Raw genomic sequence first — 15,202 nt, 5'->3', positions numbered from 1 at the left:
TCTTCTCAAAGCATAGTTACTACTTGGAAGCACACAGAAAGGCAAGTTGGAGAACATATAAAAGTAAAGGATTTAAAAAACACACTATTCACCACAATCAGACTTTTTAAAATTTGTTTAGATAAATTTCCAACTGAAGGTTTTTCAAAATAAAGAAAATACATTGACCTTGGAGGTTAAGCCAGAACGAACATTCTCAAACCCACTAATTCAGGATAACAAGGAGTCTAATCCTATAGCAGAATCACAGGGATGAAGTCAGGAACTAGCCCCTGACAGGATGTCAGTCCACTGCAGGGTCCACAGACAAGTAAAGGATTTAAAATACTGCATATGTACCCAATGGTCATTCAAGTTACAAATTACATGCAATGCGAACATTGAAGCAAAGGTAATAAAAAGTTTTAATTTTATTTATAACATTAAATGTGAGCCTTAGTTTAAATAACAATTTTTAAAACCATTCTGTCAAATTTGTAATCTAGATTAACCAGATTGAAAACAGGTCTGGTATGCTACAGTGTATACTTTTCAAAAATAATGTACAGTTAAAACAAAATCAAGTGCATCAAAATTACAAAGCATGCTAACCAGAAATGATAAAAACAAAATATGTATAATTAAATTTTCCTACAGTGTTACAATAATTCCAGCTGTTCTAGGCAAGCACTGCTGCCTCTATAAAAATCAAATGGCTCTTTACTAATTTATGGGGAGTATCTTAAAACCACACTTTTTTTTTTTTTTTTTTTTTTTTTTTAATATTTTTGATTTTTTAATTCCTAAATTACCAGATATGAGGATTAATGACATTCTCTCTGACTGATCCACATTGTATGAAAAACTCAAAACTTCAAAAGACTGTGCTGGAAAGTTACCTTGTAGCAGTGCTACTTAAGAACTGCATCTCGGGGCTGCTGGGGTCAAAGGTAGCAACAGGCAGATAAAAGGAGGGCAGAGGGCAGAGAGAAAAAAAAAAGTTTGGTTTGCTTTGTTTGTTGCAGTTATTTGTCGTCTCTCCTGCTGTTATTTGAACTCTGATCATTTTGTCTTGGACGGTATTCGTTTGTTGGGGTCTGGATTGTCTGTCTACCTGTGCACTGAGAGCAGTGTTGGATTATTGGGTTTTCCAGAAGAGTGGAGCGCTCCCGAATCAACCATCAACCTCATCAGTAACTACCGGTAGGACTGTATTTTCCCTTCTCCATTTCAACATACAGATCGCTGGACTTAACTTGGTCACTATTCGTCTTTCAAACTGTTTCGTATATATGGACTTTGCTGTGTGGTGTTTGTGTTTATTTTGTTTATGTGTAATATCGCCGAAGGGGTCAGGGGTGGTATTACTGTTTTCATGACTCATTTCGTGTCATTATATTTATAATTGTTTGCCATTCCCAGTGTGCTTTATTGTCTCTGTGGTGAGTGTGTGTGGGTCGATCCAAGGCTGGGGACGTTCCTGGGATCTCTGCTATTAAAATAAATAAATCACGGTCATCTTTGATGGTGTGAATCTTGGCGGCCCCTGATCACTACAAACTTATATAAAGAGATACAGTATTGACTTTACATTGTTCTCCTCTCCTGCTAAATTTATTTTAGGCCTCATCCACATGTACGTCGTTATTTTTATTTCTTTTTTTTTTAAACGGGAGTTTCTCCTTACTTTTTAAAAAAAAAATAAATTCCATCTACACATGCAGTATTTTTTTTTGTTTTTTTTAAATCACCATCCACAAGAACACACAAAAATCTGCGGTCAAGAGCACTAAACAGGCATAGATAACAAACGGGATGTCATTTAGATTAATATTGCCCTTTTTTTTCCCCCCAGATGTGTGTTCAGCATGGAATTTGCAAAAATACAGGCATCATGAACACTACCTGACCACTTCACTACAACATCAATAAATTAACACTTCTAATCACAGGCTGCTTTTATGTTAAGAGAAAATCTCCCCATTCTGATCAAATAATCCATGGAATTTGTGGATGACTGCTTTATTTCTGCATGAGTCCCAGTGTAACCCTGCTACAATTTCCTCTACTTATGATTCTATGAGCGGTAATTGTATATACACAGGATCCAAATGGACTTTAATTGCTTCACACACCTGCCTTGAGAAACCTACTGTCTTGAATCCCAAAGGCATTTTCCATCTTGCATAATGTCCAACTTTTTTGACAACACCGACGTGCAATCGCATTACAACTGTCTTTCCTTAGATGCATGGACGAAGGAAGCAGTTCACTCAGACAACAGAGATGACTATAACAAACAAAAATTCTTTTCAGCAACAACTACTTCGTTCACAGTTGTCCCACCAATTAAAGCCTGTGTCATCAAAGTGTTCGATGTTGAAGTGCCCTCCGAAGCACATTCTGACATCTCTGTTGCTCAATATAGTGACAAAATAATTGTACGTTTAAATGTAAACATGCAAAGAGTCCCGTAAAAAAAGTTTACACCAGCACTACTTTAGCTGCGACCACAATTGTACAAAATTGTCTCATGTAAACAAAATAGATAATGGTGCACACACTGACGTCAATCAAAGAAGATACCGGCACACATTTTGACATTACAAGCCAAAAACTATTTTCTCTGTTTACACATGAACAGGGAAGACAAAGCACCTTGGAAGGAGTTTATCAAAAGGTACTTTTTCAGGAACGTGAAGGAAAGGCCAAAATGCATGCAAAAAGCTAAGTTTTAAAAAATACCCGTGTACATGTGGACAGGGTTTTCAAAATCCGTCACTGTCCTAGTGTCTTTATAAACACAAGGAATTCCAGTTTCTGTATTACATCTTGCCTGAAGACGGGGCTTTAGCTGCCTAAAAAGATTATATAATCTGCACATTTGCTTGCCTTCTCATTGCATCCATATTGGCTAACACAGTGCAACACCCTACTACTAAAAAAAACTACTTTATTACAGTCTTTGTGGTTTGTTTCTGTATTTAACGTAAAAGTAAAATGAACAGTGAATAAACACACAGCAGCTCTCCACTAACTTGCAGTTTATCAGATTTGTAATCCATTTTATTCCAACAAGTTGCATTTGGATAAAGAACATAAAGGCACACCCATACAGTGTATATTTGGTATAATGCTTACAAAGGGTTTGGACTGTAACTAATGAAAATTACCTGGAGAGACTGCTTGCAAAGTGGTTGAGTCCACTTTCTGCATACTGGAAACATGCCACTGAGATGTACCAGCAAACAATAGGTAAAACTCATAATCATCTTCAGCATGTTTAGAGAGCTCTTCTTCACACAACTGAACAGTAATGACACATTCACCCTGTAAAAAAGAAATTAAGATTATTTTGTAAAATCAATCTGATATCCTTCTAAATCACACAGGGGAAAATGTTATTTTCTTAAATTAAGTGACACTATATAGACCTAAGCATGAGATTAATTTCATGATGGTAGGATAGTCATAGTCCTAATCTAGCCCACGGGATTTAGGGGGGCTTGCAAACCAGCCCAACTTCATGCTGGTCCCAAGCCCAGAAAATTGGGGAGACTTGTGGCAAAAAGGGAGTCCTCTGTATACAGTGTCTTGTATATCTGTGTATATGTGAGGAAGTGGAGAAGGATGTTTTCTGGGCACAAAAGGATGACAAGCTTAGAGCAGTACAAGAGGGAGAAAAGGTGATTGTTTGGTGGTGATCTAAATGGGTATATTAAAAAGTGGATAGATGACAGTAAGGGTACATGTAGTGTGTAGGGGAGAAAAATGGGGAGGGGGTTAGTAGATTTTGCCATGGCCTCTGACTTGGTAATAGTTAACATTTTTTGAAAAGAAAGTAAATCTGCCTGGGACTTACAGTAGTGGAGGAAGGCAACACCAATTAGACTTTCTAATGTGTAAAAGATCTCATTTGAAAAAGACAAAGAATTGTAAGGTCATAAATAGGGAAAGTTTTAAATGAAGTGCAGTTATTTAAGAATATGGAGGAATGGCAGGAGAAGAAAAGCAAAGCAGAATTAAGAGTAGGTGAAGAGGTGTTGGGTAGGACAACAGTAAAGAGCTCACCTGATATCAAAGACATGGTGGTGGAACAAAAGGATGCAGGATGTGATAAAGGCCAAGAAGGAGGCAAAGATGACATGGTACCAATCAGGGATGGAGAAGATAAAGAAATGTATAGGCAGACATACAAGGAGGCAAAAGTAAGCAGTGGCAAAAGTCAAGTCACAAGTTTTGGTGGACATGTATGAAAAACTGGAGACAAAAGAGGGAGAAAGAATGATTTTTAGCCTAGCAAAGACCAGGAACAAGGCTGGAAAGGATTATAATCAAATAAAGCAAATGAAAGATAAGCAAGATATGGTCTTGATGGACCATGATAGGATCAAGAATAGATGGAAAAGGTACTTTGAAAAGCTGTTGAGTGAAGAAACATCAAGGCTAGTATTTGGGGATGCAGTCCCTAGTACTATGAATATATGAAAAAAGGAAAGGAAGTAGGACCAGATGACATACCAGCAGATATGTGGAAGAATTTAGAAGAGGGAGGAGCAAATGTGTTGTGGGATCTAATGCAGAAGAGAACAGGAGAGAATACCAGTGGATTGGATGCACAGTGTGATTGTACTTATTTATAAGGAGAAGGGCAATATGCAGGATTGTAGAAACAATATAGAGATAAAGCTGACATCAAACACAGAGGTCTGGAGGTGAATGAGACAGAAAGAAATATCAGTAGTATATGAGGATTGTCCAAGTTATGTATAAGGGAGTGAGGACTCGAGTTAAAAGCACTGTAGGTCTACACCAGGGATCTTCTTTAAGCCCTTATCTCTTTGATCTGGTTATGGAAGTGTTATGAGGTGTAGGACTGAGTTGTATGGAGAAGGTTGATAAAGCACATCAACTCCACACAGAGGTGAGAAAAGATGAAGTGGAAGAATAAGTTTAACCACAGTTCTACCACACATCCCCCATAATCATGTAAATTACATTTTGGTCCTCAAAATAAACTGACTAGCCTAATATATTACAAAATTGAATTAAATCGAACTAAAGTATAATGATTAGTGTTAAATCGAAACTATAATGATTAGTGTTAAAACATTTATCCATGATTCCTGTTCACCATATCCTAATAAAAAAGTATGCAATAAAGGCATTCTCATAATAACCAGAGGTTGACAATGAAAAACTTTTATATTATTTTAAAAGATAATCATTTGAACAGCCCATGGTATATCAGACTATCAGCAATTACCACTACAAAGATAATAAAAATCAAAAAGTCAAAATGCTTCCAAAACGGACCTGTAACATATTTTAGCTGCTTAGATGCACAATGTTTTATAAATATTAATATCAAGTGGAATTACTTAGTGCACTTTTCCGCCATAATTGCAAGTAGTGGTCTAACTATAGCATAGTAGATGGATAAAATGGTTATATAGTAATATTTTATGAAGCACAAAATAAACATAATATCAAAGCAAGCAAGTTAAAACTATTATCCAATATACTGTAAATCACCAGATCTAAAGACTCTAATGCATAATAAGAGGATGACATTCAGTTGTGCAGTTACATTATATTTTACATTTATTTGCTTAGCAGACACTTTTATCCACAGTGACTTACAAAAGGAGTAACATTGGTCAAGGAGCTGTTTTGAGCAAGTGTAGCAGGACAGGTTACAAAAACTGATCACTACAAGTGAAGAGCTATAAAGCTAGTATAACAAAAGTAATCAATTAACAATATGACATATCTACTGAGCAGAAAACATTGCTTAAAATTTGACAGATATTCACATTGTTTTCAATCACACTGAGGGAGTCAACACTTCGGATTGAGAGAATAAGCGAGTTACACCATCTAGGAGCTACATATGGAAAAAAGTGTGTGAAAATATGTTGACACGCCTTTGCTGTTATAAACACATTTAACCATTAGTCTATTGTGCAGGACACATGAAGCTGTAGCGGGGCTCGAATCACAGGAATTGCATGTCTTATTTTGACACAGTTTTTGCTTGTCTTTTTTGTTTTGTTTGCATGATTATTTGTGCAGCCTTTTGTTGGGAAAGGGAAAAGAAAATGGCAACATATTGGAGTTAACATGCACCTCACTGAAAAATGTACAAGGTCTGACTTGCTCTTGTTAACAGTATATTAACTACTCCTTACCAATATTAATGGAAACAAAATATTTAAGGAAACATATCTTATGTACTTAAAACTGAAGCAATCAAGTAAAAAACCAATACAAAAACATGAAAATCACCATGAAAATCACCAAGTATTACTGAGATCAAACAACCACTTCAAAGAGGTCTACAGGATTTACTTAGTAAAAATTTGCACAAAGATCAACAAAAACTATATAATAAGAGTAACAGACACTTACCTTTAACATGCATAAGGCATGAATCAAACAGAAATATAAAACTAATTATAATTTAACTACAGGACATGGATTACATTTCAACTGCTCTGCTTTAAGGTGCAGCATATCAGTAACAACAAAAATATTATACACTGTACCATAAGTCGCAAAAATCCAAACTTCAGGTTCTGTCAAATATTGCAGAAATAAAAAAATAATTACACCATTTAATGCTCACGTGCATTAGGCTATCCTGCTACATGTAGTCTCATCGCAGCAGACATAATATACAGACATGTGCCAAATTAGGGCTGACCAAGTTAATATAATTCATACTTACACCCAAGTGACACAGTAAAACAATAAAGTAATAAAGTTCAATAAATTACAAAACCAGCCACAGAAATAAATCTTTCAACATTATCTTTATTATTTCACAGGGTCTTATACATTTTCTGACTCTTGGAGGGCTCTTTAAGGTTGATTTTGATCTGCCCTTATCCACGTAGCTAATGCATTCAGCTCACACTGCCTTCCCTTACACTAGTGACCCAGTTTTGCCTTTTTTTACTCATCTCTTCATGAAATGAGCATGATCAGGGGTACACCTTGGTGAAACAAGCTCACTTAGAAATATAGAAATATAATATATATATATATATATATATATATATATATATATATATATATAAAAAACACATTACACCACTCTGCCAATAACTTGGGTATCCCACACACAAACCAACAACGGCAACCCAGTCCAGTAGTTGAGAAACACTGTCTCGGGTGACCCACTCAGTACCAACAATAGCAACCTGCAAGCCACTGGCGGCATGATTCAGGGTTTGGGAAACACTGCCTTAATTGGGCCACCCTGCGGCTGCCAAGACTACACTGTGCTACTTCATTTCAATATTCACAGTATGCATACCGGTAAACCACACCAGACCCCCAGACTCTGAACTTGTTAATACCAAAGTAAAATTTAGTGTCTCAAAGCTTCAAAAGGACAAGCACACCCTCCTATTAATACATGTAGTGTATTAAACACATAATCACCAAAACATACAGTTAGCATAACAAGCAAAATTGCATATACAGTGGATATAGAAAAGAATCACCCCTTTTGAAAATATTCACATTTGGTTGCTTTACAGCCTAAAATGAAGACACACAGAAAAACGTTTTTTCAGCTTTATTTGCTCAAAGGAACCCATAACATCCATATAAAAGATATAATAGCAAAAGTTCAGAAATTAAAGAAAAAAACAAGAATCACTGAAATTAATAAAGGAAAATATTTGGTCTCAACATCAAACAGTACTGCCTGGCAGGAAGCCAAACAAAAGAAAATTGGATGCATCGCATTAAATATCAGAAATATGTTTGATACTTACATATAATGGGGATTGCTGTGGATTAAGTTTCATGACCCTGGAACGCTGAAGAGGGGGGAAAAAAAAATATTAGATGTACTGAACTGTTGAATCAATCTGTAACAGTCTTATTTTTCAAAATACTCATATCATTAAAATTTAGTACCATTATAAATAGACCGGAAATCCCTCAGGATTTGCAAAAAAAAAATCAAATTAAGCTACAAATAGAACCATCTGAAAATTAAGCCATTTTTAGTTCTGAATATTAATTTACTACCCCAACAATATATTTTAATAAATATCTTTCAAAGGCTTTGTTCATTTAAAGCTTTTTTTTTTTTTTGATTTTTATTGAAATCACACAGCATTCAATACAAATACAGTGGAACCTCAGTTCACAACCATAATTCGTTCCAAAACTCTGGTCGTAAACCGAAGCAATTTCCCCCATAGGATTGTATGTAAATACAATTAATCCGTTCCAGACCATACAAACTGTATGTAAATATATATATTTATTTTTAAGTTTTTAAGCCCTGATCTCATCATCATCGAGTGTGTCTGGGATTACATGAAGAGACAGAAGGATGTGAGGAAGCCTACATCCACAGAAGATCTGTGGTTAGTTCTCCAAGATGTTTGGAACAACCTACCAGCCGAGTTCCTTCAAAAACTGTGTGCAAGTGTACCTAGAAGAATTGATGCTGTTTTGAAGGCAAAGGGTGGTCACACCAAATTTTGATTTGATTTAGATTTCTCTTTTGTTCATTCACTGCATTTTGTTGATTGATTGAAAATAAATGATTAACACTTCCATTTTTGAAAGCATTCTTTGTTTACAGCATTTTTTCCACACCTGCCTAAAACTTTTGCACAGTACTGTATATATACACATATACACACACATACATATTAAAAACAAGAAATCGACAGCCGAAACACGAAACGCAGTTTATAGTATTCCATGCAATTCTTGCTCAGCTGTATACATAGGACAAACGTCAAAAAATATCTCAACACGTGTACAGGAACATCGCAACGCCGTCAGAAGAAAGGACGCACTCTCTTTAATATATGCACATACTAAATCGACAGGACACACATTCAACTGGGACAACGTAAAAGTAAAATTTAAGGCCAGTACTAAAAGCGCCAGAGAGTTGGCCGAGTCTTGGCTATCAGATGAAAACGCCATCAACAGACACTTGGACATAAACCCAGCATATGCCAACGTAAGGAGGACATATAAGCAATGATTAAACTATACAACCCCCCCCCCCCCCCCCTTGATCATACTGACTTAGTCACCTCCACCCACCCCCCCCATACTGAATGTGTTGCTATATATTGCCTTTGATTCTTGTAAGTCTAAGCATTATCCTCTGATGAAGACCCCTGACAGGGGTTGAAAGCTCAGGAATAAAACTATTTTATGATACGTGATTCGTTTTTTCTCCCTTTTTGGATCTCCAACTGCAAATATGCAAACCGTATCACAGACCTTCTCTTCCATATTATATATATATATATATATATATATATATATGAACAATAAGGCAACAGAATTTAATTTGTTAAAAAAATGAACAGTTAACACCTATGGTCTATAATTTAATTACAAAAATACACTTTAATATAGAACGTAAGATTTCTTTTTGTCTAGTTATGCAGGAGATTAGTGCAAAAAGTTTTTAAGGGGGGGGGGGAATTGGAATCGGACACTCAAGTAACATGAAATTGGTGCTCGGCCTTAAAAAAACCTGATCAGTGCATTACTACTAAGTAAGAATTATTGCTCTACCTAGAAATGAAAACGGTGTAGAATGCATCAAAAAAGAAATAAAAAAAAAAAACAGACTTCAAAAAGAGATGTGAATAATGCATTATAAACTCAGACTTATAGGCAGCAGCTAAAACTTTAATGACAAAAGTGTGTTTTGACTTTTGATGATTTATTAAAAAAAAAAAATGCAGAATCTACAAGGTTGTTTTGAATGCACATTTAACAAATTAAGTAAGCAATTATAATTCTACTTTTCAGTGACTAACAAGTGTGCACAATGTCAGCCTAGTCTGTATTTTTATTTCTTCAATACAAAAATTAAACTTTGAACCAAGGTTAAACTGTCACACCTTAGTACGATGAGTGATTTCTTACATTTGCTATGAAAACCGTAATTTGTAGAACCCCTCCCTTACTGACTCACTGGCTTATTCTGTTTTAGAGCAGGTGCAGCCTGCCATAATGCTTCACAAGTTTGTTTTCAACTAGCTTTTCTCCAAGTACAATCCTGAGCAAACCCTTAACACAAGACAACAAACTGCAATGGCTTCATTGTAATCTCACTAATTCACATCCTGGTATTCAGGCTGTCTTGCCTACTTGCAAATGTACACATCCCGTCTCTATGCCAACATGACAAGCAAACAATCATTATCATTAGGAACATTTGTATCGAGATTTTGAGTGCCTACTGATAAAGCTAAGCACAGTATTTCTGAAAGCAAGCAGACTGTCCAATCTAAAGAAAATGCTGGAATGATTACTATGACAAGAAATTTAACCATACTTTCAAAGAAAAATGTAGTCCTGCACATACTAAATACATTGGTAAATAAGAAATAACCTTAGAAAAACAGTCATTTTTGCAGACAGTAAAAAATGAATTTAAAAGAATCTGAACGTGAAACTACATTATGAATTTAAAGGTTTTAACCTACCAGCCGATGCAGGCAAAGTCGGCTTAATTTTTACTTTTATTATATAACACCATGACAAGAGTGTGTATATTCTGAGCATTTCCTTACTTAATACAACAAAAAAGCTAGATTTTAAATCAAGAGTTGAAAGAAAAAAATACAGTAATCCCTCCTCCATCGCGGGGGTTGCGTTCCAGAGCCACCCGCGAAATAAGAAAATCCGCGAAGTAGAAACCATATGTTTATATGGTTATTTTTATATTGTCATGCTTGGGTCACAGATTTGCGCAGAAACACAGGAGGTTGTAGAGAGACAGGAACGTTATTCAAACACTGCAAACAAACATTTGTCTCTTTTTCACAAGTTTAAACTGTGCTCCATGACAAGACAGAGATGACAGTTCTGTCTCACAATTAAAAGAATGCAAACATATCTTCCTTTTCAAAGGAGTGCGTGTCAGGAGCACAGAATGTCACATAGATAGAGAAAACAATCTCTGGCAAACAAATCAATAGGGCTGTTTGGCTTAAGTATGCGAAGCACCGCGGCACAAAGCTGTTGAAGGCGGCAGCTCACACCCCCTCCGTCAGGAGCAGACAAAGAGAGAGAGAGAGAGACAGAGTTTGTTTTTCAAGCAAAAATCAATACGTGCCCTTCGCGCTTTTAAGTATGCGAAGCACCGTGCAGCTGCACAAAAGATAGCAACGTGAAGATAATCTTTCAGCATTTTTAGACGAGCGTCCGTATCGTCTAGGTGTGCGAACAGCCCCCCTGCTCAATCCCACTACGTCAGGATCACAGAAAGTCAGCGCAAGAGAAAGAGAAAAGTAAGCTGGGTAGCTTCTCAGCCATCTGCCAATAGCGTCCCTTGTATGAAATCAACTGGGCAAACCAACTGAGGAAGCATGTACCAGAAATTAAAAGACCCATTGTCCGCAGAAACCCGCGAAGCAGCAAAAAATCCGCGATATACATTTAAATATGCTTACATATAAAATCCGCGATGGAGTGAAACCGCGAAAGGCGAAGCGCGATATAGCGAGGGATTACTGTATTTAAAACACACACTATTATATGGAAGCACACAAATGATACCTTAAATAAAAAGTATAAAATATAGTTTGATAGACTGCATTAATTTCCTTTCACAAGCAATTTAATTCTCTACCTAATGGGGGAGGGGTGGAACAGTGCAAGTTCCACCCCCCCCCTTTTTTTAAACGGTGGCTGGAGACTTTTTCCAATGATGTCTGTAAAGTTTTGTGATTCAATGTTATACAATAACATAACATGAAAAATATACCTATTTGCTTTCATTTTCACATTACTACAATTACCATGCACAAAATATTTGCTCACCCATGTATTCACACTTTACTCTGGCAAGCCTATATCATTAACTGTGCATCCGCCAACTGGTTCTCAGAAGTCACATAATTAGACAAATGGAGGTCACCTTTGTACACTCAAGGTTTCTCAAATAAAGTATAAACAAACATCTGCATCTGGAAGGTCCAACTGTTGATGAGCCAGTTTCTCAGTAAAAACTACTGCATGAAGACAAAGGAATGCTCCACACAACTCTGTGACAAAGCTATTTGTCATACTCTACAATTACACAGTTAGAAACCCCCAGTACTGGAAACCCCAATTTTTAAACCCGAACGGTGCCAGCATTTTGGAATTTTCAGTAAACGACAGCCTTGGTAGAGCCACAGACCCAAAATTAATGAAATATGGCAAGTATGTACTCGATGCGTTCATATAAAGGAATAAACAGTATAATACAGATCCCGCAGCACTTTTAAAAGTTATGTATAAAGAAATAACTTTGACTTGAAGAATACCTATGGTATATATGCATTTGCCGTGCAAAAGTGTGTTCTAACGTTTGCTGTTTTCTAAAAAATTTTTTTAAATACCTTGCCTGCACTGGTGCTTTACATTGGAGGCTAATGGCACAACTGGAAAATAAAACCTTAAAAACTTACCATACATGTCCAAGGCAGCTGTCAAATATTCATCTACATCTTCAGATTAGACACAGATTGTAAAATAGTTCATATGCATTATTAAAATAAAAACTAATATTATGAGATTCAGCCATTTTAAAAGAAAACGAGTTGTGCACAACACCTCAACGTTCATCTTGTTTTACAATAGTCTTTCACCACTCCGGGGTTGGTTTCTTCTCAAAAGACCAAATCATAGCAAACGTTATGTGCCATGTGGTGGGTTTTTGTTTGGACTTACTTTCATATTAATGTGACAACTTAAATAGAAAACCTATCCCTTGCTACAAGAAATACAGCACCAGAAATAGGGAATAAAATGATTATTTCCAGATCCCTTTTGTAGTCACAAGCATGCCTTGGAAATAAGGAAGACAGATTGTCTTGTACTGAAATTTTTGATTTGTCATCAGTAAGTTTTCAGGCTTTTATTTTCCAGTAGTGCCCCATGTCCCATTAGCCTCAACTGTAAAGAGCCAGTGTGGGCAAGGTATTTTTTACTTATAGAAAATTAACTTTAGAGCGCAATTTTGCATGGTAAATGCATAAATTCCAAGCCCTTCCCTCAGTCCCCTGCTCCTGCAAAGTGCATTGCAAGCTGCCTGCACGTCACAATACATTAACAAAACAATTTAAAAAGAAAATTACAATACAGAAGAACATTAAAATTAATACAGAATAACATTACCATTGGTGGTTTCCATTTGACACGTTTTTCAGTTCTCTCAGGATCATGCTTTATAATCGTTCACTGTTGTCCTTCCTACACCATAAATTGAAGCAATACTTGAAGCACTTTCGCTGCTTTGTAAATGTTTAATAATTTCAATTTTTGTGACAATTCCAGAACCACACACACATACATTTACCCACCATAACAATGTATAGTAGATTAATTATGAGAAGAGGAAAGTTACGAAATGCTATTAAAAACTAAATATAAAATAAAAACTGACACTGTGATATCAAAATGCAGCTTGACACGTGGTGCTCAGGAAGGACACTATGAGCTAGCACAAGGGAGAGTTATTCCAATGTGCCCAGCTCGCAGCATGCCACATGGCAGTAGTAGTAGTAGTAGTAGTAGTAGTAGAGTAATAGGTAGGCACCGGCATGCACAATGTTTTTTTTAGCCCAGACTGTTAACGTAGACTGACTGTTAATTGCGTGGTGGATAATCAAAGTTTTACTGTATTTTTAGTTTTGTATTTCATTGTGGTTTATTCTCTTACTGTAATTCAAAGATTGTTTTTTCCTGAATTTATCATGATTTAGTATTTTATGTAGGTATGGCGGAGTGGTGGCTCTGTGGCTAGGGATCTGCACTGGCAATCGGAAGGTTGCCGGTTCGAATCCCGTAAAATGCCAAAAGGGACTCTGCTCTGTTGGGCCCTTGAGCAAGGCCCTTAACCTGCAATTGCTAAGCGCCTTGAGTAGTGAGAAAAACGCTATATAAATGCAAAGAATTATTATTATCATTATAGGTATTATTTTGTATCCAATGTTGGGTATCTTTTTTTTTTTTTTCCTGTTGCCCATTCTGAAATTTTGTGAAGTGCTTTGAGCATGGGAAAGGCATCACATAAACAAAATGTATTATTATTTCTTTAGTTGATTAAAATTGTCTTGATGAAGAGAAACCTACCAGTAGAACTACTGGAAGTGGGCAATATAATGATAGATTAAAATTACTGCGAAACAACTTTTCCTCAGCAATCACAAACTACAGTGGATAGAAAGTCAAAATAACTCATTCCATCCATGTTTTGACAGACAGCACGAAAAGCAAATGATGAGAATAACACCGTGCTAAAACAATCATGTGGCTGGAGTGGAGTTATAGCCACATCAGGTTAGGGTGACACAGTATGGAGCCAGCAGAAGCACACATTCTAATGTTTGTGTTGTAGCAACTGCGCATGCTTGTACGTCAGAAGAGGGAATAAAATAAAACAGAAAACGTTAATGAAAACTCTAAAAAAACAAATCAGCGTTACTGAAGAAGACACCCCAATGGACACAGTCAAAGGCTTAAAAGACAAGGACATTGTTGAAAAGAAGGAATTCAGTAGTGTGGAGAAATTTTGGCTCTTTAAAGTCTGACAAGAAGCAGAGTAGCATGCGCATTAAATTGTATCGAAAGCATGTTCCCACAAAGACAGATAATAGCAGTAATCTTTTGTATCATCTGAAGCAGTGCCATCCTTTAGAGCACGCACAATGCAACACTTTAAAGTCCCAGACCAAACAAAGTGCTACACTAATGGGGATTTGTTTCGCTTTTTTTTTTTGCCTTGGAGCACAAGCTGACCATAATTGAGTGAAAATGTCAATTTTGTTTGTGTTCTCCTTTGCACCGAGAATATATACAGAATGTTTTTGTCTTACTTGTGGATTTGATTCCCAACCGTTTAATTAATTTAACCGTTTACTTAATTAATTAGTTTTGTTATATTTTATTTTGTATTAATACCTATGTTATTTATTTAGAACTGGCCAAAAAAGTTACCTTGTGTTCTCCTGTAAAACTTTATTTGGAGTTGACCGACTAATTTTGCTCGTTTTCCTGTACAACGTGAAAGCTTTTGACTGGACAGAATTAAGATTTTACATTATTATAATATACTTATTTTATTTATTTGAAATTTAGTTGTATAAATTCTACAATACATTTGTCAAAATCAACTTCCTTCAGAAAAACATTCAATGGAAATTAATCTCTTGATATCTTCACATCTCAC

The 15,202-nt window shown here is 36.1% G+C and overlaps 1 protein-coding gene across 6 annotated transcripts in view; it reads right to left on the bottom strand.

The window, feature by feature from the left end:
* Positions 1 to 15,202, bottom strand: part of akap13 (A-kinase anchoring protein 13) — a 335,986-nt gene that overhangs the window by 266,363 nt on the left and 54,421 nt on the right. For all 6 annotated transcript variants that reach the window (XM_051920829.1, XM_051920831.1, XM_051920830.1 and 3 more), the window contains exons 2-3: positions 7,767 to 7,811; positions 3,153 to 3,309 (exon numbers count right to left, since the gene is read on the bottom strand). In XM_051920829.1, the coding sequence (XP_051776789.1) occupies positions 3,153 to 3,309; positions 7,767 to 7,799 (190 nt within the window). In that variant the 5' untranslated portion in view covers positions 7,800 to 7,811. The remainder of the gene's footprint in view (positions 1 to 3,152; positions 3,310 to 7,766; positions 7,812 to 15,202) is intronic.

This window comes from Erpetoichthys calabaricus, chromosome 17, assembly GCF_900747795.2.
Source record: "Erpetoichthys calabaricus chromosome 17, fErpCal1.3, whole genome shotgun sequence".
Classification (NCBI taxonomy): domain Eukaryota; kingdom Metazoa; phylum Chordata; class Cladistia; order Polypteriformes; family Polypteridae; genus Erpetoichthys; species Erpetoichthys calabaricus.
This window is presented reverse-complemented; position numbering and strand designations above follow the sequence as displayed.